Raw genomic sequence first — 25,108 nt, 5'->3', positions numbered from 1 at the left:
TGGAACACACAGAGCTAAAAGTGTTTTTAAACAGAATACCTACAAGCCTCCAAAGAGTGACACACTTCTATGATACATTTCTTATCCATTAAGAGGACATATATGGTAGGCAATTATCACTCCCAAATATGCCCTCAAAAACCAAAATCATAGCCTGCTTTTAATAAGTCTTACTTTCTTCTGTGAGGAGTCTCTGTGCTCACTGAGTGATACCTCATAAGTTTCCTCTGGGGAACAGATGGCGATGTTTCAACAGGTACCAGAGATTCCTGGCTTTCTGTTGGCAAGTGACTGAGTGTGTTTGCTCGCCTCCGAAAGCTTTGCTGAGGTAACATAACAGACTGTTCAATAAAAGAATCATCCGCGTTGCTGGAGAGATCACCCGCTGATTCACTGGTCTTGACAGCGTTTTCTGCAGGAAGTGTAGGAAGTCTGTCTTTTTCCTTTTCATACAATGGTGGTTCCTAGCAGCACAAAAGATAAGGTTATCAACACGTGCGTTTAAAATCAACCTTTGAGGTTGCAGTCCCATGTCATCATCCACAACCCATGGAGACGTGCTTCGAACTTGCACATATTTACCATGATAGCTCAAAGAAAGAATCTTTGATGTTTTATGTCTTTGTTATTAATCATTTAGGTCAACAAATCACAATCTCCATTTTACAGAGAAAAAGTAATTTTTAGAGCAATTGTATTTTATAGTATGTTGAATACAACTCATAAGAAATGGGGTCAGAACAGAACAGATGGGTCGGGTTTGGGTAACGGTGACAGCAACGAAAAGGGTGGCACTTCAAATTACTGTATATTTAGCACCTCATCCAACAAGAAAATATTCCTCTTGTCTACCTGAGATTCACATAAAGAACTTCAATCCTATGACTAGATGTCTCTTTTAGTCCCAAAACATGCATTTTTCTCCATTCCCCACCTTATGTGTTTCTTGCAGAGTCGGCCATTCTTTCAAAAACATATGCAGAAAGAGCAGACTCCTGATTACTACAAGTCCGTAGGTGACCAGGCACTAGAGCAGAATCCATATCTGTATCCAAACCCGCAGAGTGCTAGGCTGCCTCCAGGGAAGAAGACTGGCTTCTTTTGTGCTCTTTATTTATATTATTTATATTGTTTATATATAAGACTAAAAACTTTCTAACCACACAAAAGGGGAAATTATTCCACCTCTCATTTTAGTTTTTATGTTTCTTTTTAATACAATCCTGCATTCACAGTACATACTTGCAGGGCTAAACCAACCAGATTAGGATTGGTGGTAATGATTGCATTTGTTTTGCTGCACATTGTTGCAAGATTCAGATGATGATGTATAATATTTTATTTCACATATATAGGTAAGATACATAATTACATAATAAGATACACACAATAAGATACATAATTACAAACTGTATGTTTATATACAATACAATTCGAAACTCTTTGGGCCTGGCCCTCCAGCCAATTCGCTGGGTAAAGAACTGGTTGGAGGGCCGGGCCCAAAGAGTTGTGGTGAACGGAGCCAAATCCAGTTGGTGGCCGGTCACTAGTGGTGTTCGCCAGGGCTCAGTATTGGGCCCAGTTCTGTTTAATGTCTTTATTAATGATCTGGATGAGGGGATTGAGTGCACCCTTAGTAAGTCTGCAAACGACACCAAATTGGGTGGCAGTGTTGATCTGCTGGAGGGTAGGATGGCCATACAGAGGAATCTGGACTGGCTGGATCATTGGGCTGAGGCCAGTTGTATGAGGTTCAACGAGACCAAGCGCTGGGTCCTGCATTTGGGTCACAACAACCACAGGCAGCACTACAGGCTCGGGGGAGAGTGGCTGGAAAGCTGCCTGGCAGAGAGGGATCTGAGGGTGCTGATTGACAGTGGCTGAACATGAGCCAGAAGTGTGCCCAGGTGGCCAGAAAGGCCAACGGCATCCTGGTTTGTATCAGGAACAGCGTGGCCAGCAGGACTAGAGAAGTGATTGTGCCATTGTACTCAGTGCTGATGAGGCCCCACCTTGAATCCTGTGTTCAGTTTTGGGCATCATAAGGACACTGAGGTACTAGAGAAAGTGAAGAGGAGGCAACAAAGCTGGTCAGGGGCCTGGAGCACAAGTCTTGTGAGAGGCGACTGAGGGAACTGGGGCTGTTTAGACTGGAGAAAAGGAGGCTGAGGGGAGACCTTATCGCTGTCTATAACTACCTGAAAGGAGGCTGCAGCATGGACTCGGTATTAGGAAAAAATTCTTCACAGATAGGGTTGTCAGGCGTTGGAACAGGCTGCTCAGGGAAGTGGTGGAGTCACCATCCCTGGAGGTGTTTAAAAGGCGTTTAGACAAGGTTCTTAGGGACGTGGTTTAGTGCTAGAGTTAGGTTACAGTTGGACTCGATGATCCTGAGCGTCTCTTCCAACTGAAATGACTCTGTGATTCTAAATGGAGGCCAAATCACACTGCTCTTTTTTTATAAGACAGGGAAAAGAATTAATGGCCTGAAAGCAACTTCAAACACCTGGAGAAGAGTAACACGAATTTACTGGGAGTCTCATCAAAAAGTATAGAAACCTCCAGTGAAACTCCACAGATAACAGCATCGTACATATCACCATTGTACTGATGTGTGACTGCTATTTCTTAGTCTGAATCTCTATTATCAGAGTAAACTGGCAAATGACCTTGTTCAAGTTGTCCCTCAGAGGACTCACATACATTCTAACATGTTATATATACAAAAAAATTATTTGGGTAACCAATTTGCTAATTCTAAAAAACTTAAATATTGCTTAAAGCTGGAAGGAATCAAAAAAGAAAAAAAGGAAAGGCAGTGGCTGATCCAAGAGATCACATGCAATGAACGCAGCCCTGTCGTCCTCAGAGGGACTTGCCACAGGGATAAAGACATATCCTACGGATCGGCAAGTGGCAGCAGGACGAAAAAGACACAACTACCCCTTCTACTCTGTGATACTGTTCTTATCAAACTGTTTGGCTGTTCTGTGGTTTCTTTCTTTTCACACACAATCAGTTAGTTTGTCTACTCCCAAAAAATAATCAAAACAAAATTAAATACGTTGGAACAGTATGAGTAACCGGTAACTGCATCTCACATCTGACTAGTTGTTTCAGGGAATACTATCTGAAGTTTCTAAATATCTACATTTACCCCAGGCTTTACTCACTTTACTTGTGGTGCTTACAGTACTGGACATGGAGGTCTCCAAATCCCCAGCACCAGCACTGTCCAGAGGACCTCTGGCTTTACTGCCCTGTAGAGATAAAGCACACCTGCAGTCAAGATTATAATATATGAGGCATACCAAAAAGAGATTTATATACAATAGTCAGAATCTGTAATTTCAAAGACAGTTTCACATGTAATTTCCTGAAATGCCTAAGAATAGCCTCAGCCCCTGTGAGAAACAGAGGCTTCATTCAGGACAGTCACTGACATTTTAAAGGATCCTATGGAATTAAAGAATTCTCATGGACAATTATGTGCTTTCCATGACATGTACATAATCACATATTGCACATATTAAAGTACCTTCTGTATTCCAAACATGAAACTTTCACACTAGGTACTTCTTTCCAAGATACAAAGAAACGAAAAGGCTGTCTATTACAAAGAATTTTGACTGATGTCATATTGCATAAATGCCTTCATATTCTTAGTGTCTTCTGAAGTTCTTTACACTTCTTGCCTTCACAGAAGCTCTAGCGTTCAGAAGTTCAGATTCATCAGTTCTGTGCCACTAATAAATACTATCTCACTAGGAATGCTTTGTCAGTTCCCTAATAATTTCCTTCTAACTAAAGAGAAGTGAACAACTATAATTACTTTTTAAATTTTCTAAATCTGAAAGAGAAATAAAACAATGGTCACTTTTCATAAGTTCTCATGCTCAACTTCATATTAATTTTTTGAAATGCCTATATACACTATTTCCTATCAAGCAATTAGTTCACTTCTTCCAGGACTTGGCATTCTCTCTACCAAAGGCACGCTTTCTTTTGTCTCCTTCTACCATGTACACTCGAACATTTTTGTCACTGTGGCTTTAACAACCACTTGGCTACAACCTGGAAGGATAACAAATATGTTCTATCATTCCAATAAATAAAACAATTAAATTATGTTCAGAGGCAATAAACATGAAGATACTTACACGTGATAAAATACTTTCAAATGATTCTGTCAGAGATCTTTTTGCTTTGTTTTTTAACATATCTAATCTGAATCTGGGAGCACTGCTGGGCACCTCATTGATGGCATTCTCAGCAGGGGGCTGTGAAGTCTGAAAGTGTTTAAAAACATAAATGTGAAATACTCAACATCCTGGAGCAGAATCTCAGGGAACAGTCTGAACACTTCTGTAACCTGAATTAATACTTTCTCCTGGTGTCCTTGTCTTTTCATGCCTTTTTCTCTACTGACACTTATATTGAAGTTTAACAAACTATCCTAAGACCAGGAAATCTCTTAGAGGAAACATGTTGAGTGTAGTAGCATCCTTCAGAAGAATTGCCATTTTGATAGGGATTTTTTGCTATGTGGACAAATTTTCTTTAATGCCAAAGTACAGTTGTACAAATTCTAAATGTTTAAGTGTAACAGATCAGAGATTTCTCATGGATTTATTTCTCCAGCCAAGTCATTAATCAAAATTGGTGAAGCTCATGATCAACAAGAACTCTCAAGTGTCTTCATTCAAATGGGGCTGAGGGCCAGAAATATATTCACTAATAGAAACACTTCCAACTTAAAGCTAACAGTCTATTGAGAGTTTTGCTTTGTAAATAAACACTTCAGTCCATATTTAGTGCTTGTGAGACTAGTGTATTGAATACAAAAATGACACTACAATACAAAAATTACCATCCAAACCTAACACCTGCAGTAGAAACCAGAGCATGGTTTTCAGTGTTATTTTTGGGGGTTCATCTTAAGGCTGCCAGGCACCGTAGCCCACTTCTGAATGCTTAATCTATGTAACTGTTAGTACGTGGGAAGCCGAATAGCACATCATCACCAAATAGCCCTGTGTAGATTTTAAAGCACCCTATTTCCAGTATAACAAAGTCACAGGCTTCTGTATTTTCTTTTTACCTTCACTCATCCTCAAAGGGCAAACCAGATGCTACATGCTATTATGTTCTTAAGGAAATACACTTACTTTGAATGTAATTTTTGTTAAATAAGACCCATGTACTAGTTTTTTTCCTTTCCCAATTTAAATATTTTTTTTTAAAGTGATGAAAAACAAGGAAGTGAATACCTATGTGGAAAAGAAGGGAGCAGGCAGATCAGGATGTCATGGGTTAATGATTCCCAAGACAATAACACTGACAGAGTACACGTTCAAAGGTATCTGCTGTTACACAGCTTTGGAGATAAATTATCAGAGTAAATATAAAATGTTATGATAAGACAAATGAAGGACTGAGGGCAAGTCAACTCTATTCTTAAAGGACTGGCATCTTTGCAAATGTCAGATTAACCAATTTTAGTTCCAGGAACTGAACTAACAGACTGCAGCTGGCCTTAGGAATTTTCAAGTCACATTGAAGACATATTAAGATATTATCTAGTTTCATATATTCCTATTTCCAAGCCATTTGTGACTGACAACTATTTGATAATCAGCTGGCATTAGATCCAATAAAACATTTCAGGTATGATGACAGAGGACATCAGGCAGTGTTTCTTCCTGTCATGATATAACAACAATGCTTTTTTCTTGAAAACATAGTTCTAGCGAGATGCCCAAGACAAGAAATCAGAGAATGAAATATGCAAATTTTCTTTCTGCTTCCTCAGGGAGTTCAATAATTAGTCAGTAAACCATAAAGAAGAAGAGATTAACAGAGTGAACAAATAGTACATGAAGTCTTGCTGCTATTTCCCCAGTTTCTTCAGAGGTCTGATCACTCCCCATATATTCATTTGCTAGTTAATATCGCAGATGGCCAACAGCAGTCATCACAATGGAACTACCAGCCAGCAGTGGTGTGACAGCCAAGATTTTTAATAGGGTCTAGTAATTGGAACTGGAAGTTTCCAGAGACTGGGTGCTGATCATCTTTTAAATACAGACCTCCTCAAGGTGTCTCACTCACCACAACATCCAAAATCATTAATCCTGTTTTTAACTGTGCTGTAAAAATAGCCAGTTAAACAGCACTGATGCAATCTGATGCAGAATGAAAGGCAGCTCAACTCTTTAGAAGGTGATGACGGTCTTTGCTGCTGTTTCAGCAGCAATCCTCCTCAGCTACTCCTCCTTGACACCACTTCAAATGGTGGTTTGCACACAAGAAATAACTTCCAGCTATTGAATAAATGCAAACGTCTTTATCAAGGACCAAATTCAACGTGTTGTCAGGACACTGACTCACACAGACAGCAGGATGGCAAATGTCACAGGCTGGCAGAGCGCAATTACAAATTCATTATATATTCCCTCACATACATTGAATTGTCATTGTAGAGAGAAGAAAGAAACAACCAAACTAGTGGTCTACCTTGTCTGCATCTCTGTGTGCTAGGCCTGAAATCAGACTGTACCAAACACCTCAAAATCTGAGATATGTCTGTTTTGGTGCATGACAGCCTATGAGTCGTAAGCAAAACCAGTGTTCACCTGGTTCTACAATGTGAAGTTCTAAAATACCAGGGATGGAAATTTGCCTTTGAAAAGATATAAAAATGCAATGGAAGACGTTTTCCTGCATCCTCTTTACATGAACTAAAACTGAACAACTACTTACCTGTTTTGCTTCGCCAACATGAACATGATCCTTCTGTTTCTCTTCATACATGTTTCTCAAAACAGAGATAACCAACTCATTCTCTTTTTGATCATTTCTTGGTCTTAATTTCTTTAATTGAAAACACCACAAGCAGAGTAATTATACATTTGTAGAACAGTTAGCAAATATTTACTTTTCTCATTTTGTCAGTGTCAATACATTGTTAGTGTAAGAACAATTTGTAACTTAGTTAATGCTACCACTCCAGTCCACCAGAGGACACCAGTGTCCCAGGCAAGGAGCCACACCGCCAGAGAAACGACCTCACTTCATCCATGACAGAACTGACATGAAAGACAAAGGACAACTGTAGAGGTATCAAATTGCCACAAGCAAATAGAGACTTTAAAAAATATTTTTGCCAATTTGCCTCTGATGTAACAAACCCCAAAATACTGCAGTTCTGAGTGTGTAGCACACACGAAGCGCTGTCTTGCAGTTACGATCATAAAATGGTTTGGGTTGGAAGGGACCTTAAGAGACCCTCTAGTTTCAATTCTGCCACAGGCCGAGACACCTTTCACCAGACCAGGTTGCTCAAAGCCCCGTCCAGCCTGGCCTTGAACACTTCCAGGGATGGGACATCCACAGCTTCTCTGGGAGCCTGTTCCAGTGCCTCACCACCCTCACGGTGAAGAAATTCTTTCTTATATCTAATCTCAAACTACCCTCTTTCAGTTCAAAGCCATTACCCCTTGCCCTGTCACTACAAGCCCTTGAAAAAGTCCCTCTCCAGCTTCCTTGTAGGTCCCCTTTAGGTGCTGGAAGGTTGCTATAAGGTATCCCTGGATGATGTACAACCCTTCTCCTAGAAATCCTTCTCACTGGACACTTCATTTTTGGAAAATGACACAGGTCTTTTAAAAATCCATGCACAAGGTGAACATATTTGTCTCTGCTGCATTCTATTTAGATCTGAATTATTGTAAGAGAAAATGTTTTTGAAACAATTTATCATAGAATTTGATCCCAGAAATCAAACTTTTGAAAAGGATATACTGTCTTAAGCCTATTGATGCAATGCAGAGGATACAGTATGAATTAGCTAATGCCAGGGTAGCACATCAAATTAATCAAAATATCCATAGAGAAAAAGTTGTCTAAAAATGCAGATCATGGTTACAACATATGGAGCTGTAAGAATGTGACAACTAAAGCTTCAGGCAGTCCAACTCAACAAATCAGCTGATAAAGATGGGCAGGAGAGATGTACTTTACCCTTGGTTTTACCAAGTTGTTTGCAGACTCTCACCAGAAGCAATTAACAGTTTCCTGTGACTACTACAAGCTTTAGACTGTTAAAATGTACGCAGAATACTAAAAGGCAACAGTGCCAGCTAGCTGCTGTACACTAAGATATTACTTAGCTCATGGAATCACTCTCACAGAACAACTTCCAAATTTGGTACTGGTATTGGATGATAAACTGGCACATGGAAACGCACAGAGACTGAAATGACTCAAGAGAGGAAGGAAACATGATTTTTTTATAAGTCTGAAATTTCCTAATCTTCGGTAGTGTGCCAAGCACAATAACATTTCCTACAATGTTCATCATCTGTCTGAAATCCAGCTGTGTTTTCCTCCGTGCTAAAATAGATTTCAGTCAGAAGATAGAAACTTGAGCTTTTTTAGTTAGTTTGACAAGTATTCAGCTCTAGGATAAATTCTAGGCGGGACATTTTCTGATCTGGGAATGTTACAGTAATTTGTTTTGGTCAAAATGTTGAATGTTGAATTGTTCTCACAGTACAAGTTACTGCCTTCCTCCACAAAAAATGTGTGCAGTTTTACTAAGGGAGAAGTCAACATTTTCATGGGAAACAAGTAGTATTAGGGAAAGAAAAATTAGTATAACAAGCCATTTTCATCAAAAGACAAAGTTTTAAACTGCCCTACAAAAATTATGATATTGAAATTAAAGCACAAGATGATTAACAGTCTACTAAATAAAGATAATGAATAATTTACAAAAAAATGAAAGTAATTTTGGTGCTTCACACTAATGTTAGCAAAATCCATAAATCACTTTAAAACCTTGGATGGAACAAAGAGCTTACCTTAACCTCTTCAAAAACAGAGGCCTGCTCCTGGCTATTAAGTGTTGTTAGATGCTTTTGTAGTTCTAGTTTGGTCTTAGAGGGGTGTAATCCTACCAAGAGGAACAAAAAAGAACAAATCCCAGAGTCAAATTTGTCAGAATTAATCAATCACATAAATATGCACAAAATTTAAGCCAAAGCTCGTCAGTTATTTGAGCTGACCCTTTGCATTGATTGCATAACAGGGCACTAGAGAGAACTCTAGGTTAATTTAAAGCTACTACTGAACTCATGTCTTTAAAATGAGGGACATGAACTCTGCAACGAGGAGATTTACTGAGCACAGACCAGGATTATACTCTTAGCTGACAATTCCATTATCACACAAGATAAAATAAACCCACAATCTACTGCATTTTAGTAGACTGCATTGCTGGTGTTTTACGCAGTACTACTTGGATTTTGCTTATGGTGTAAATATAATTTCCATTGATTTTTTTCCAATTTGTATGCCTGGGCCTCTTCTGAAAGAGAGTAAATTTACTGCATGCTAGTGAAGTTCTTGCTTTGCCTCTTACTGAAAGCATTCACTGACAGTCTAAAGCAGACTACCCTCTTGTTCAGATTATTTTTTTCTGCTCTCATCCTGGATTAAATTCCTTTCCTCTATTTTCTGTGGAAAAACAGCAAACCATCAACAGTATTTTGTACTTCAGTTTCTGATCATGGCACTTCTTCAGATGCAGACGCTATGACTAACCATATGGCATGATTAAAGGCATTAAGAATCATTTGCCTTCAAGAAATTTCTCAAAAATCATAGCTAGCTGAAGTTCAAAACAGAATGAAAAGTAGTTTTGGAAGTTCTCCAGTTTCATCAAATTAATACTAGATAGGTTTTAGTCCAATAAGCTACTGTCACGTGCTCTGACAAGCTGTTGTTGCCCTTTATTCACCCCAGACATTGCTTAAATGAACAAAACACAACTGTGAAATTTGCTGAAATGCAAGGAAGTTTTTGAGTCTTGAACTTGTTTTCTGTTAAACGACTACAATTCTAACTGCTGCATTTTCATGAAGTAGCATAAATCAACACCACAAACACACATATGAGAAGCTCAGTGTTCAGTTCATGTGTAGTGGTAACATAATGTCAGTATCTAAGTGGATTCAGCAGGAGAGCAGATCACAGCTATTGCAGCATATATTCTTCACAAGTTCCCCCTCTACAATCATCTGCATTTATAAGGCTAATAGAGTCAAGCTAGCTGCAATTCAGTAATATTTAGACTCTTAATTAGTTTTCAAAAAGTCACCTCAAAGACAAGAAAGGAGTTTAACTTTTGATAAAAAATTCTTATTACCTTACAGATAAGTTTACATTGCAGTCCTCTAAACAAAACTTTAAATAAACTGGCTTCCAACCCTTCATCCCAAGTCCCAGGCTCTTTTTAAGCATTTATTCCATTATGAGTTCCACATGTAAGACTGTTCCCTAATAAAAGTGTTAAAAAAAATATTTGACCAGAAAGTTCTTTAAACCCCACCTTCTATCTTTTCACAGAGTTTGTGCAAGCTTTGCATAGGACACCCTTCGCAGAGCTGGGGCTGTGCCTTGGAAGTCTGTTGCACAGCAGCTGCGGTGAAAGCCTGTTTCAGCGTCATCATGATTTCATCAACCTGAAAAGAAACGAGTGCAAAAGAACAGATTTTCACTCCTCCACTGACTGTCTGTTTTCCTTAACACAGACACAACAGAATGATGGTGCTACTGGTTGGGGAATGTGGTTCAGATTAAAAAGAAAATATCTTCCTGTGCAATATCTGCACACAAACACACAAACAATACAAAACTCTTTGCAAAGCCCTATCTTCCAGGTCACCCAATTTTATTACTGTGGTCTAATAAGAGATACTACCTCTCTCTAGAAACTTTTTCTTGTCTGTGATAAAAAAAGCTTACTACCATTGTGATGCACTAGCCTGACCTAGAGCACAGTAGTGTAGTCCTCATTGTCTTAAAAGGTGCAATACAAAAAAACCTTCCAAAAAAAGGAGACATACAGTCTAACTTAGTTCATGCAATGAAAGGAAGTTATATTGGATTTTAACTTCTGCTTTCAGAACAAATGCAGACTGCTATCTATGTTAGTTACATTTTTAAAATAAAGATGTTTCTGAGTGGAGCAGGATTTGAAGACATTCATCAAAATAAAGAACATGAAGGAACAGAAGACTTTTAGGGTCTAAGATTCTATTAGGTTCTTCTTTTCTTTCACTTACCAGTGCTTCATCTGTACACTGAAACACGTAGCAAACAAAGTGGAAGCCTCCGCTTTCTGAAGACTCTCTGCAGATGAATCCAAAGTGATCCACATGTCTAATTCCCTAGCACAGTAACAAAGCAGTCGTATTTACTTTCAATGTTTTGTACCTGCATTTTTTCCAATAACAAAAGCACAAAACTCCCAGCAGCATTACATTTAGGTCACATATCCCTGTTCCGCTACATTAAAGTCATGTGGTCATTAAAAATCTATTTTGTTTTAGAACCTATTACTTCATTAATCTTTTAAATTTCACTTAAGTGAGAGGTTGTTGGTTGTGGGTTTTGTTGTTGTTGGGTTTGTTTTTTTTAATAACTGAATTCTACTAGATCCAACACTTACAGGGATGAAGAAATAATATTCAAAATGTATTTTACTCAATATTTGAAATAGCAGTATAAAAAGTTCACTCTGTTTTTCTTCTTGTTTGCTTAACCAATCAACAATTGCTTTACATTTGTGAAGAGCAAATCAAAGCAATACCGAAAAACAGATCAATCTTTTTTTTTTTCTTTTTTCATCTAAAGAGAAGGTTGGGTAGTTAAAAAATGGAAGCGGATAAATATATTACTTGCATATCACTTATGGAAATGTTTATTTCTCCTAAAAGGCAGGCAAATTCAGGAGGCACAATCTACTTGCAACAGTAGATAAACAGTACATCCTGGTAAAATCCCAAGAAGGTTTTTTAATTGCTGGGAATTTTTTTATTTTATGAAGAGGCTTTCAGATGAGTGGAGTTCGGTGACCCCAGTGCATGTCTTCTCAGTGCACCCTTCTTGGTAAAAAACCCCAAAGTTATGATGATGAATTACATGCACAGTGGTAGAGCCTGTTTACACTCAGCAGCAGTTTACTGCCTTGTAGCTGTCATGGTACAAGTAAAGAGAGTCAATAAACTGTTGTATCTAAAATCATAATGCTGAATCACAGTAAAAGAGAAATTCCAGCAAAATTTAAACAAGCCAAAGATGCAAAGCAGGACTTGTTTGTTTTTTCCTTGTCCTTGATAACAAAGGAAGAATCACTGAATATTCTCTTTCTCTTTTTATCATGAAGAAAAAAAGTTTAAAAAGCACTTCACCATAAAATGCAAACACTTCCATAAAACAGAATGGCCAGGTGTCCCAAAAAAGAACACCTTATAGCATCAGATATCCTGAAGCAATCTGAACAATGTTGTCTTAGTTCGAAATACTAACAATAAACCTTCAGAGCATGCCAGCTAAATGAAGGAAAATACATTAATGTGTATGAAGATACCTGGTTTGTAGGAGTGTGACAACTACACATAAGCACAAAGGGTTTATTACACAAACATCAGGCACTAACATGACATGAGAACAAAAAGATCAGAAGCACATTCACATGAAGTAAAGCCCACAACTTCTCCAACTCCAGCTCTGTTGTGCTCCGGCAGGGGGACTGGACTAGATGATCTTTTGAGGTCCCTTCCAATCCCTAACATTCTGTGTGTGTGTGTGTGTCCAGGTTTAGGAGGCAGGTAGGTAATTTTAGGAGGCAGGTTGGTAATAAAGCAATAACAAGGTGACACAACCTGCAGACTCTCTCCCACCATCACCCACATCACAGACATATACAGAACACACCAGGCCCCCTTTCTAACCCCACAACCCATTCTTCTTCTTCTGAAAGCTCATTTCTTTTCCTGAAAACCCAACTGCGATGGTGGAGAGAGCCCAGCTGGGATGATGGCCCTGTCATAAAACTGTGAGGTACCAGGAGGTGACAAGTGCTCTCAGCTGTTTCAGATTAGCTAATGCAGATGTGTGCCCCTGGGCTACTCGCTGCTTTCTACCATTATACTATCTTGGTGATGGATCAGGTATTCTGGAAATTGGGTATTGATTCTGTTCTCCCTTATAATTTAATTCTAGTGCCCTCAAGAAAATATTATTAAAATTCTTGTATGATCAAAATGAGTCCATAAGATCATTCTGTCAAGTCGTCTCAAATGTGCATACTTGAGGGAAAAGCCCTCAGTACCCCAATACCAACATCTGCCCAACTGATGCAACATCTGCCCAGCAACACATTCTTCAGACAGGAGGGGAGAATTCAAGGAGACTCTCACTCCCTCTGCTCTGAGGAGCACAACCAGCTGCTGACCTTCAGGGCATGTCACCAAGTCTACAGCTAACTCGCTCCTGGCTAAGGAGATGGTCTAAGGAAACATGGGGATAAAGATTTCTCTTCAATTTGGAAGTTCTCTTCGAAGCTCTTGATGTGACAGAACGCAAACTGTAATACGTAGGTTTACTCCAAAATTTTCAGAACAGCTACCTGTATACTTCGTGATGAAAGCTATTCACATCAAATTAAAAAACAAAGTCATTTATGAAAAATAAATAAAAATCCAAAAAGCTAGAAGCAAATCACATCAAATGATATTCCTTGTATTTAAAAATGGATAAACAGACCTAGTGTAAACAAAAAAAGTTTTGCCCCAATATCACTAAGACTGTGATGCACTGAGTAGGCCTGCAGTATGCAAGTTAACGCAAGTGCAGAACAGTTCCTAGTGCAAGAAAGAATGACAAAATTCACATCCTGCTATACCATATCTTACTCCCACCCAAGCCTCATAGTACAAACAAGCATTGCACTGGTTTAATTCAAGGTGAATTTCTAGTTAAACTAGCGGGATCATCCATTCCTCAATAAATAAAAGTTTATTTATATAATCTTAGTTCAAGTTAATTTCTCAGAGAGTTTAACTAAAATGATCTATAACAGGCTTTAAAGGAATTAAATGTTTTCTAAGGACTCTATTCCAGTTTAATGAATTAAATTCAATTTCCCCATTCACTTCAACCGAATCACATCTGGTACACAGACAAACTAAATACAGCTAAAGCCCTACAGGACAGAAAATAGGTAGGGAAAGACAAATCCCTATGTCATGACACTCGTTAGTTAATGAAAGCAACTGGTCTACGAAATGTCTTTATCAGCAGCTGTTTGAGTCTGCAGGTTGACATTTGAGCAACACTCCAAGGAGAGTTCTGTCCCATGGCCTTGCTCTGACCGCAACACTTCTGTCCCCACACCGCTGAGCCGCAGCAGTAGCTGAGTATGAATTACATGCCTGTGTCATCTTCACATGTGTAAACTGCATCTCTTTCAAAACATCACCACTCGAAGTTGAGTCATTAGATAAATCCCACCCTCACATAACCCACGCAAAATCAAAGTCAGAACCACGAAAATGAGATGCAGAAGGACAGGGAAGGAAACTCTGCAGCATAAGAAACAGGGATTAATAGGGAATGAGGTGGCTCTGAAGTGCGCTTGCTCTCAGTGCATCACACACACTGTCTCAGTGTGGCAGAGGGTTGTCCTCTTTCACACACATGCAACTTACACTCTTGAAAAAAAAAAATGTATTTTTTAAGTATTTTTAGAGAAGTCTTATGTATTGTTTATTTCCTTTCAGTATCACTTTTTGAAAAATACGGCTCAAATAATCCCAGATTTGCTGTGAATCTCGCCTACTGAAATCTCAAACCAGAGCTGACCATGGAGTTGCTTCTAGCTCGTGTTATTCATCCACTGCACACAGAAGCAAGTCCTTATCTCAGGAATTACGATGCAAAACATGAGAAAATCATGATGGTTTTACAAAATTACTGATTAACTAGCAACTGGTCAATAGCAATTACTGAAATCACTGAAGTGAGAATCCACATGAAATGCTTGGAGAGAGGAGTACATGAACATTCTCAACTGGACAAGATTTAAACAACAACAAAAAAGAAAAAAAAGAGAGAAAGAAAACACTGCAATCTTACCTGAGAACAAAAGGATATTTCTTTAAAGCTTTTTTCAATTGCTACTTTCTTTGTGTCAGGACTGATAAGGTAAACTTCAGACTGGCCAATCTAAAAAAAGCAAAATAAATAGCAAGATGATAACAAGTAACATTACACTGCCTTTGTCTCATTATAAAAATGTCTCCTGGACATAAATCTCTTTTTTTTTTTCTTTTTTCTACCTGTATTTTTAGACCAATTATTATATTATTACCAGAAGAAAATACTGAAACAACATTGTTTTGGTATTCAGTGTGTTGCACATTACTGCACTGAGATTTAGTTTCATATTTGATACAAGAGACTGAGAATAGTGTTTAATTAGATAAGAGCAATGTTACACCACAAGTAACTTTGCACTGAGAAAATATACTCACACTCCCTCTTCTTGTTTTCTGCTGAACTGGACACATACCACATTCCCAAAAGCTACTTAATTAAATTGTCCTAAAATATAAAACCAATGTGTGTCTCTACCTGTATTCCACTTAATTATTTTTTAGGGTTTTATTTATTTAAGACACACAGAACATTTAATTTAAAGACTTTAACTCAAACTATAACAAGGGGCTTATACAGGAGTCTATCTTCTGTAGGCCAATTGTACAGCAGTGACCCAAGCTGCTGCTCCAACTTTTGATGGACAAAGGGCATTTTTAAAATGAAAGCCTTGCTTTCAATTTTTCAGCTTCTGGCAATCTCTTTGTAACATTTTAACAGTTAAATTTTAAATTCCTCATAGTTTCTAGCACATCAGAAAGTCTGCTTAGGACAAGTCTCATATCAGATTTTAGGGAAGATGAGTAGAATCTGGGTACATTTATAAGCATGACTTAGACACAGCTACTGAAGCTTCAGCCACTACCAAATCCCATAAGATGCACATAAAAACATCAGCAGCACTAATCTACCTATCATTTCTTAAGGAAGGGGGAAGAGGGCAATCCTCTGTGTAAATGGGTCAAGTGAGATGTGCCACATCTGTGTGTCTAAAAATGGTCCTGTTGTTTCACCTTTCACCTCTTCTTTCACTGCAACTGGTCACAATGATTTTCCCCAACTCTCTGCTAGTTTCTTTGTACAGTCCCTGGGGCTGACCTCCCACATGTTCATGGACTTATTCCTTCCAACACCTACTTGGCAGCTGCCTCCTGCTCGCTGCTGCCTTCCCCCCTTGCAGCAAGAGGCTCCTTCTTAGCTCAGCCCTACACACTCCTTCCACACATGGTCCTAAGGCAGGAGGGATCATCTGAAGGCAACTAAACAAGAGGGGTGGGAAATACACACCACTCCCCCCACCATGAAATACAGTCATGAAAAAAGCCTAAAAAATTAAAAAATTAAAATCCCAAGAAATTGCTAGGAAAGCAGTTCTTCAGGAAGATTTACCAAAACCAGGAGAGTCAGCAGATAATTCCAACCTCTGCTGCAGTCCTGGAGAAAATCCAGTAAGAACTTTAATTAAGAAAATACAAACTTTTTTTTCCTGTGGATATAAAGTTCCTTTTTAGCATTTCCCATGCAGCCACACACAAACTGATGAGCCAAGTGCAGAGCTGTGCACACTCCAGAGCTACCATCACTCAAACCTGCTGAATGTGGGGGATGGACAACCAACAACCTTGGCTCTGCCACGAGCTGCCAGCTTGTGGATAATACTGGAGGCACAAACCACTGTTACTTTACTCCCTTATATTCAGCTGAATGGCAAAATAATACAACTGTGCAAACTAAACAGTATTTTCCCAGGCAAAGAGGAACACAAGACAGAAAGCCAGATCAGCAGAGTCTCACAACTTGGAAATGAGCCTGTCAGCAGGTGACTGATATATCCAGGCTCAAACTATTTGCATCTTTGAGAACTGCTGCATCTATTTAATATAAATTAAAAATGCACTCACTGGAGTAAGAGGAACTGGACCTAAGCAGTCCATCTATAATCTCCAGATCTCTAATAATGGAGTCAGGATTTGTTTAAAAATCAGACATTATTATAAAGGGAGTCTATATTTTCTGTGTGAAATGTGCTCAAGGGAAGAAGGTAAACATGGAATTGTTTTTAATGGAGCGCAAAATTTCTCTCCACCTTCTTCCACTTCTGTCTCTGATGCCAGCCTGTCACAACTAAACCAGAAGTTTTAAATCAGGTACAGCTAACGACACCTTTTTCTGTGTGCTACTTTTTACAAACATAACACTTTGGCGATCCTTCTTAAAGCAGCACTTCTCTTTCCCTCCTCCAAAAAACCTGCTGTAACTGCACTCACTCCACTCTGTTACTGTCCTTAAAAACTCCGGCCTCAACAGTAGCTGACAGATCCAAGATGACGTTATGACAGCCAGCTATCATAACAGCAGCTCCAAGTTTGCATTATGTTCATAAAATACCAGATATATAAAATATGTTTTATAACTTAACCATCATAAGGATTATAAGAGGAGCAAATAACACATTCCTTACTTGTTTCTCAGGTCTTGAAAATTACTTTTGCTGCTCCTCTACCAAGGCAAAGGCAATCCTAGTGTCTTGGTTTGGGCTGGGATAGTGTGTGGCTGCCTGAGGGGTTAAACCACAACAGCCAGCCATGCAAAAGCAGGACGGGAGTGGAGGCAGGTATAGGGTAGCCTACGAAGTTACTACACTACTCCATCATTACACAGATACGTTGGCAGCAGGAACACCTCCATGAACTGTGCTGCTCAGCATAGGACATAAAGTCTACTAGCCCCCAGTCATTGTTTGGTCCTTCAGCTTTAGTTACAGGTAACTCATTCACCTGGAAATTTATTTCTGCTGTTACTAGCTAATGTAATTGTATATACCATTTTGTAATTGTATAACTACCTACTAACTTGCTGTAGCTTTCTAAAAGCTGTCTTTAGCGGCCCAGTGTTTCAGGTAGTTTTAGGCTATTTTAATATCATCTTATTTTGACTATCTACAAAAATTTACACTGACTGGTAATGCTTTTTAGAGAAATAGGTGAGTTTAAATAAAGGTCTGGTAATTGCAATTAAGTTATTAAAGAGTAACTGCCATCTGTCAGACATCTCTTTTGGTGTTTGCCACTCCAAACTCCAAGATCTGAAAAGGTCACCAAAAGCTGCAAATCTTGCTTTACCATAAACAACATCGTCCGGTTTTCTGCAATGTCTGTTGGCTGCACAACACTGTGTCCACAGATCAGTTGACTTTTTAGGTTCAGTGAAATTGCATCTTCTTCAAAAGACCTGACAAAGCTGTTACTCCTATGGCTTCCCTCTTGATAATCCTTCTTAAAAGCAAAGGAACGAAGCCCAGGCTGAGAAAAAGATTTCCTAATCGGCCTTTTCTCCTCCTCTTCACTGACCAAGGGCTGGAAGACAGACCGAAATTTGTTGCTGAAAGAGAAGCCTCCGAAGTTATTGGCAGTTTCATGTTGTTGGGATGATGAGTTGAAATCAGATTTTTTTTTACAACTTGCGTGATTGAATTTCTCAATGCATTCATCTATGAGTGCTGGAGGTGCGTTTTTATGTGCCACTGTCACTCGTCCACAAAACAGCACCTCAAACTTTTTGGCAAAAGGGTCTTCAACATCCGAGAGGTTATTCTGAAACTCTTCTTGACGAGCAATTTTTCCAGCTTGTCGAATAGAGCTTATAATCTCAGGCACCTACAGGAAGGGGGGAAAAAAAGAACACAAACAAAACCATAACATGAGCATCTAGTGTTTTATAACAAACAAGCTGCAATACCAAGAGGTGCTCCCTGCTGTTATTTTTCTGAAATAGCTGGTTTGGTTTTGTTTTCTGAAAGACCAGTTGAAGTGATCTTGTATTTGTCCAACAGACACATTATAGAATTTAAACACTGACGAGATGAACTGCTCATTTGTCCCCCTGCCAGGAGTTCACCATCATCAACACTTTCTCAAAAGAGCTTCATCTCCTGTAATGCCACGTGTTCTCAGTAAAACGTCTGCACCTGAAGCAACCAGTGTAACATGACAAATCCAAACTCAAGATGAAAGACAAAAATACTTCAAAAAGCATAACAGAAACCACAGACTAATAAGGAAAGTTATTTAATCTGTTATTTTTCACTCCCTTCTCTTATTCAAGCATTCATGCCATGTAGATTAATGAGTCTTGCAAATTTATTTTCACCTTCATAATGGCATGCTACATTGTTATGGCAGTTTGGTGTTTTGTTTTTTGTTTTTTAAACTGCAAGTAGCTATGCTTTTAAAAGAAACATATTAATTCTTTTATATGTTCATTTTTATTCTAGTATCCTAGATGACATTCTCAAATACTACTTCCATACACAGTATCACTTGCAGGATATCTGTATGAGGGAGCAGTCTGCTCTGGCCCATAGGTGCTGGTATTCTAAAGAAAGCCCAAACTGTCGTGTGACATATTTAAAGTAACACTAAATGCCCACAGTTTCTGATATGGTTATAAGGTAAGAACATGCATATGCTGTAAAGCCACTGCTTTGACTGCCCTCGGAGATTAAGGTTCCTCTGCAGCATGCGCTGCTGCTATAACAACAAATGTGGGGCCATCATCTGTGATTACAAAAGATAATTCTGCCAACTTTTTAATTCCCCCAAATTACTTTGAGAAAAACCAATGCTAAGAGTGCCAGTTTCCTGACAAAATAAACTTCCTCTGTCAAGCATCAGCTGGAGTGAGCTTACTTACAAGTCCTTGGTTGCAGATAGTATAAAAAGTAGTCTGGGAGCAGCAGATAAACAGCAGCCCAGAAGAACCATCTCCCCTATGAGAAAAGGCTCCCCTAAACCTAAAGAATGCTTCGGAGACATGACCTCTGTCTTTTCCAGACATTTCTATGGTCACCTAATGCTTAGGCATAGTGCAGTAATACACATAAACTAACACAGAAAACAGCAGAAGACTTAGAGGAAAAAAAAAAAGGCTGAACAGTGAAAACTGAATTTCACTATTCTGGGTGCTCATAAAGATCTCAGTAGGATTCTTTTTATAGACAAGAAAACACATATATATAGATATGGATAGATAGGTAGACAGATATACACACACATATAGCTAGTGGGCTTAAAATAATAAGTAACAGATTACAAAATAAATAAATGAGATGACTCAGGAAGCATTACTTCACCCTCCAGCGCAAAGCACGAGTCATCAGTTAATCATCCAGCAAAGACAATGGGGAGGAGGTAAGAAAATCAAGGTCATGACTTCAGAAGCCTGATCTCAGCTGTGTCATGAACCAGCCAGAAAGCCTTGGGCTTGGCCAACGTTGTGCCTGACTTTTTAATCATATACAAGAAGAACGTAAGGGTAGAAAGAATCTTTATTACATCAAATGATACACATTTGCTCCACAGTGAGCTCAAGGTTCACCTCAGGTTTTTTTATCTAATAGTTCTTCAAAGAACCAATTTCTAGTCTCACAACATATCAGGATAACAGTGACATATAAACCTTTATTTTACCCATATTTCAAGCTGCAACTGCTTTAGCATTTTCTAATAAATACATCTTACTCTTGTGGGAGTGTCTGGATTCACCAGCCACAGGCAATTTTACTTCTGAGTTGCCCAGAACACACGCAGAGACCTGTGATCCCACGTCCGCTTTTGCTGGGGCTGCAGAGGTGGCAGCAGAGAAATGAGGTTATTTCCCAGAAAAGGCTCATGTCCTCACAGCCGGGAGCATGAGCGCTCACCCAGGCAAGGAGCACCACCCCCCAGCTGGGGATAAGGTCCCCTCGCACCACCCCTGCTGATGGCTACAGGCTGAGTTTCCAGCAGTGCAGGTGCTGCGAGGGTTATTTGGAATCCATCACAGATATATGGTTATTGAATTTGATCTCTTAAACGTTTTTAGTTATCAAACACCTTGGGAATTGACAAAAGAGCTGTTAATCAGTGCCTGGACTTCACATATGGACAGTAGTTGGAGAAAGACACTATATCTCACAGGACTTGGCAACAGTTAATAAACTTCATGTCTGAGGAGACCTAGTGGGCTTGCTGATGCAAACTAAGGGGAGTATTTATTTATTTATTTTCACACATGCTAAGGCCTGAATTATGTTATTTATAAATAACAGCTGGCTTCCATGCTTCACTTATTGAAAAACACTGACTCCTCTGTTCCTGCTTGCTAATCTAAAAAAATTCACAGCCTGTTAATACCATTTTATTACTTCTGATCAGGCAATTGATACAGTATTGCTGTAGCAGAAGCAGCAAATCACCACCTCGGTTTCTTGTGACCCTTACGTATGTTAAACATTAATCTCTTCTCATTAGTAAAGACAAGATGCCATGACGAATGAGAAAAAAATAAAATACATATTTCCCTGGAACCGTTCTTGGCTTGATAAAGACTTGTGATCTTTTCATCTACCTGTACTATTCCAGGCCTTTTATGCAAGTATCTAGAAACAAAGAATCCACACTCTCCTGTGTGTTCTCTGACCCTGGCTCCCTCAGCAAACGGACCTGGATGGTGAGTACAAGGAGATCAAGTAAACATTGGTTAAAAAAAAAAGGCGAGAAAGCAAACAAAATCCATTAAATGTAAATAAATTTATTATAATTATTTCAAATTATTAAAACAAGCAATGTAGGCTCCATCCTAGCAATTGTTTATTAACCACGGTTGGAATTTTTCCAGATTAAGAAGCAGGCCAGTGCGCAAACAGTAACCAGAGCACTCACAAACCTCCAGCAATTAAGATGTAAAATGAATCAGGTTTTATGGCTCTTCATATTGTATCAAAAAGCAGCAAGGATCAAGTTGCTCCTGAATTAAGTCAATGCTGCTTGGAGTTTTTTTAAAGGTTTTGGGGTTCCTTCTGAATATAAGAAGAAGTCTTTCTTAGGTTACAGAGTCTCTACCCTTGCTGATATGCAAACTCTGAGTGGATATAGCCCTGAGCAACATGCTCCAGGTGACCCTGCTTTGAGCAGGGAGCTGGAACTAGATGACCTCCAGAGGTCCATTCTGTCTCAGCTCAGTGACTTAGACACTAACATCTCCTATACGAACCCACAGGTAATTGTGTTTACTAATCTGAACTGGCTAAGTGGGGAAAGACTATTGTACACATTGTATGATTTCTTCCTGCTGCAAAAATTCTCTTTTCTAGCATACTTCTATTCTGAAGTGTTTTCCGACTCATTTCTCAGAATAAACATGTAATTAGTGGATAAAGATTATTTCTGTAATCAGAAAAACAACTGCTGATGATCTAAAATTATTTCCCTAAAACCCACAAAACTAAGTATAGAACGGCAGCGTAAGCAGTGATGAAGCTACTGAACACAGAACATTACCTTCTCCTCTCTCACTCTGGGTCAAACAGGACTGGTGAACAGAAGCTACAACTGAAAAGTATTAGGAAAAGTTTTTGCATTTAGAGTGAGTACAGAATACATATCTATATATATATAACCATTAAAACTAACACTGGACTGTTGTAATTTTTTTTTTAAGTATACCATCTTATTTCTGCTATTATGAGAATGTTTATTTTGCAGAGACAAAGCAGGGAACTGAAATGCTGAGTATTCTTGTGACTTGACTCTCAAATAACCAAGCAGAAACACAAACCTAGAGCTTCCTAGTGCACATTAATCTGTTACTAGATAAACAGCTACAGCTTCTACACTGTGCACGAAATAACGAGAGGGCAATAATTTTTAAGCATACACAGGTTTGCTGCATCTGAGGAACAGTAATGGCTCTTTGCCTTCACAGAAAGAGAAACGGCAGTTCCCTTTTTTCCCCATGCAACTAAATCACCCTATAAGTTTACATACAAGCATGCAATAAGATGTCAAATGTCTTTAGCTTGTCAGTGGATCTGAGAAAGAGTGAGAAACTATTTTAATGAAGAAAGCCCAGTAACAGCTGAATGTAACCGCCGCCTTTTGGTAAATAACACCAGACTAAAAAAAGATTCCCTCTTTCTGTAATAAACAGTAGGTAGGAAAGCAAAGCGTGTCACAGGAGAGGAACTGCTAACACATCGACTGGTCACAACAACAAAAACAAAAACAAAAAAGAGAGAGAGGAAAAAAAAGTAGGATGATTTTAAATGCTACGCAGTCTTCATACCTACAAAGGTACCAGACCCTTCATAAAGCTTTGGGTCAGTGAAGGGCTTGAGCACAGGCTTAACTATTTCTAGGCAGTAGGCAGCAGGTGGGTTTTTTTAACATAACACAGGCCAATGTATAACAGATCCTACAGAACAGACTACATAAATGCTTGGAAACTGGAAACAATTATGATAAGATCTTGACTTGAACCTTAGAAGATCCTACAGCACCCTGGCTGGAATAGAGCTTTAACAATCTTTACACAGCTCTTCAAACAGGCAGATGTTTTGATTAAGTGAGTTTTTCCTGCCTAACTCAAGTATCATAGGACACATTATTCGAATTCTTTTTAACTGTATTGACTTGCCCTTTTTTCCTGACCATAGCAGGCTCAGTAAAATGTCAAGAAGTCTAAAGTATTGTTTGCTATTAATATCTTTCCTTCTCAATTTTACTAGGCAGTGCTGCTGCAGGAAAAATAGGGTCCACAGCTACATTTGGAGAGGCCATCAAGTTGTATCAGAACAGACAACAATATTTTTGTCACTAATACAGTATTTATGATCACAGAACACTTTGTAAAAGTAGTAGAAAAGCAGCAAAATAATTTTTGAGCTGTGTAGTAATAACAGAAAGACCAATGCTTGCTGTCCTTATCACTCCCTAAACCCATACTAGTGGTCAACTACCTTTTTTGAATGGTTTTCTCCAGTCAATGGATTCCAAGTTTGACATTTTTGGATTTAATGGATTTTATTTTGTGGATCTCAGTGAGGTTTTGTTTGTTTGTTTAATTGAGACACTGTATAATTTCTCCTTTAAGAATGAGAGAATACTTTCATTTGGAAATGACCCTGATGGTGCAGCCCCCTGCATAAAGCAATGCAAACTTTCAAGTTAGATCCAACTTCAAACTTAGATGAGACACTGGGGGTCACATCCAGCTGAGTTCCAAGCAACCCCAGTGACGGAGATCCCTCAGCTTCCTCTGCTCAACAGGAAACCTATAGTTGCCAGAAAAAGATGGGCAAGACACAACCATCTGAGATTTCTTTTGTGAGAAGTCTTGCCCACTAGTTTTACCAAAGAATGAACTAAAAACTTCGAGCACGAAACCACAGTCTTTAGTCTCTCACTGAAAAAAAAAAAAAAAAAAAAGTTTTAAAAGCAATGGAATTTCCTTATACTTTGGCATCAGTAGAAATTCAAGGTAGAAAAGAGTAACAAACTTCTGAAGTTTATTTTAATTTCAGTGAAAGACCTTTTTTTATATTCAAGTCTTATCTCAAGTGTCTTCACAGTTTTTTTTTCCTTCTATATCTTCCTTGGAGACTGCTCTACAGCCTCCTACGTCTCGCTTTTTCCAGTCATTAACTTCAATTCTCGTTTTCCAAATTTTCACCCCTTGACTCTTAATCAACAGTTCTTTGGAGTACTTTTATTATTAGCTTTCTTCCTTTGCTATTTGTTGACTTTTATTCTTCCTACAATGCCACTTTCAAACAAATATTTAATTCAGAAAGACAGGCAGAAAGTTTAGAGTTCCTCCAGTCCCTGGATGACAACCACCTTTTGCAACCTCCCAGCAGTTTCTGTTTTTCTGTGCTTAAGAAACGCACCACAGGTAGAGCCAAAGAGAGATTCTTACCACCAGCTCCCTAAGTACCTGAGATCAGTGAGTGCATGGAGAAACAGCTCACCTTTGCTCCATCACTTCATGCCTCTATGCATATGACCCAAAACTTTGCTGCTCATGAAAAAACTATGAACTGTGCCACTCTCAGCAGCTTCACCATCCGTGCATGTTGGTCTAGCTCATTTCTCCAGTAGCTAAAATGTACTAGGTGTCTGGTTTAACTGGAGAACTTGTGGGTATGCTTTGAGGAAGGAGAACAAGTCCAAGCAGAGCCAGAGGGCTGGGAGGGGTGGCCAGGCCAGCAGGGCTAACCACACCACAGATGTGCTGCTTGGGAAGGACTGGCAAACCGGACAATATAGATGTCGTGTCAACCTTG

The 25,108-nt window shown here is 38.9% G+C and overlaps 1 protein-coding gene across 9 annotated transcripts in view; it reads right to left on the bottom strand.

Annotated features, from left to right (window-relative positions):
• The window catches only part of TBC1D1 (TBC1 domain family member 1), a 107,393-nt gene that overhangs the window by 38,567 nt on the left and 43,718 nt on the right, over window positions 1-25,108 (bottom strand). For 7 of the 9 annotated variants that reach the window (XM_065836394.2, XM_065836391.2, XM_065836395.2 and 4 more), the window contains 9 exons: window positions 18,129-18,662; window positions 14,986-15,075; window positions 11,130-11,234; window positions 10,394-10,526; window positions 8,865-8,956; window positions 6,763-6,873; window positions 4,161-4,289; window positions 3,174-3,260; window positions 175-464 (listed from right to left, as the gene is read on the bottom strand). In XM_065836394.2, coding sequence (XP_065692466.1) covers window positions 175-464; window positions 3,174-3,260; window positions 4,161-4,289; window positions 6,763-6,873; window positions 8,865-8,956; window positions 10,394-10,526; window positions 11,130-11,234; window positions 14,986-15,075; window positions 18,129-18,662 — 1,571 coding nt within the window. The remainder of the gene's footprint in view (window positions 1-174; window positions 465-3,173; window positions 3,261-4,160; window positions 4,290-6,762; window positions 6,874-8,864; window positions 8,957-10,393; window positions 10,527-11,129; window positions 11,235-14,985; window positions 15,076-18,128; window positions 18,663-25,108) is intronic. The other 2 variants (XM_065836397.2, XM_065836393.2) reach the window with 1 other exon arrangement.

This window comes from Patagioenas fasciata, chromosome 4, assembly GCF_037038585.1.
Source record: "Patagioenas fasciata isolate bPatFas1 chromosome 4, bPatFas1.hap1, whole genome shotgun sequence".
Taxonomy (NCBI): domain Eukaryota; kingdom Metazoa; phylum Chordata; class Aves; order Columbiformes; family Columbidae; genus Patagioenas; species Patagioenas fasciata.
The sequence above is the reverse complement of the archived record's forward strand: the minus strand, read 5'-3'. Positions and strand labels throughout refer to the sequence as shown.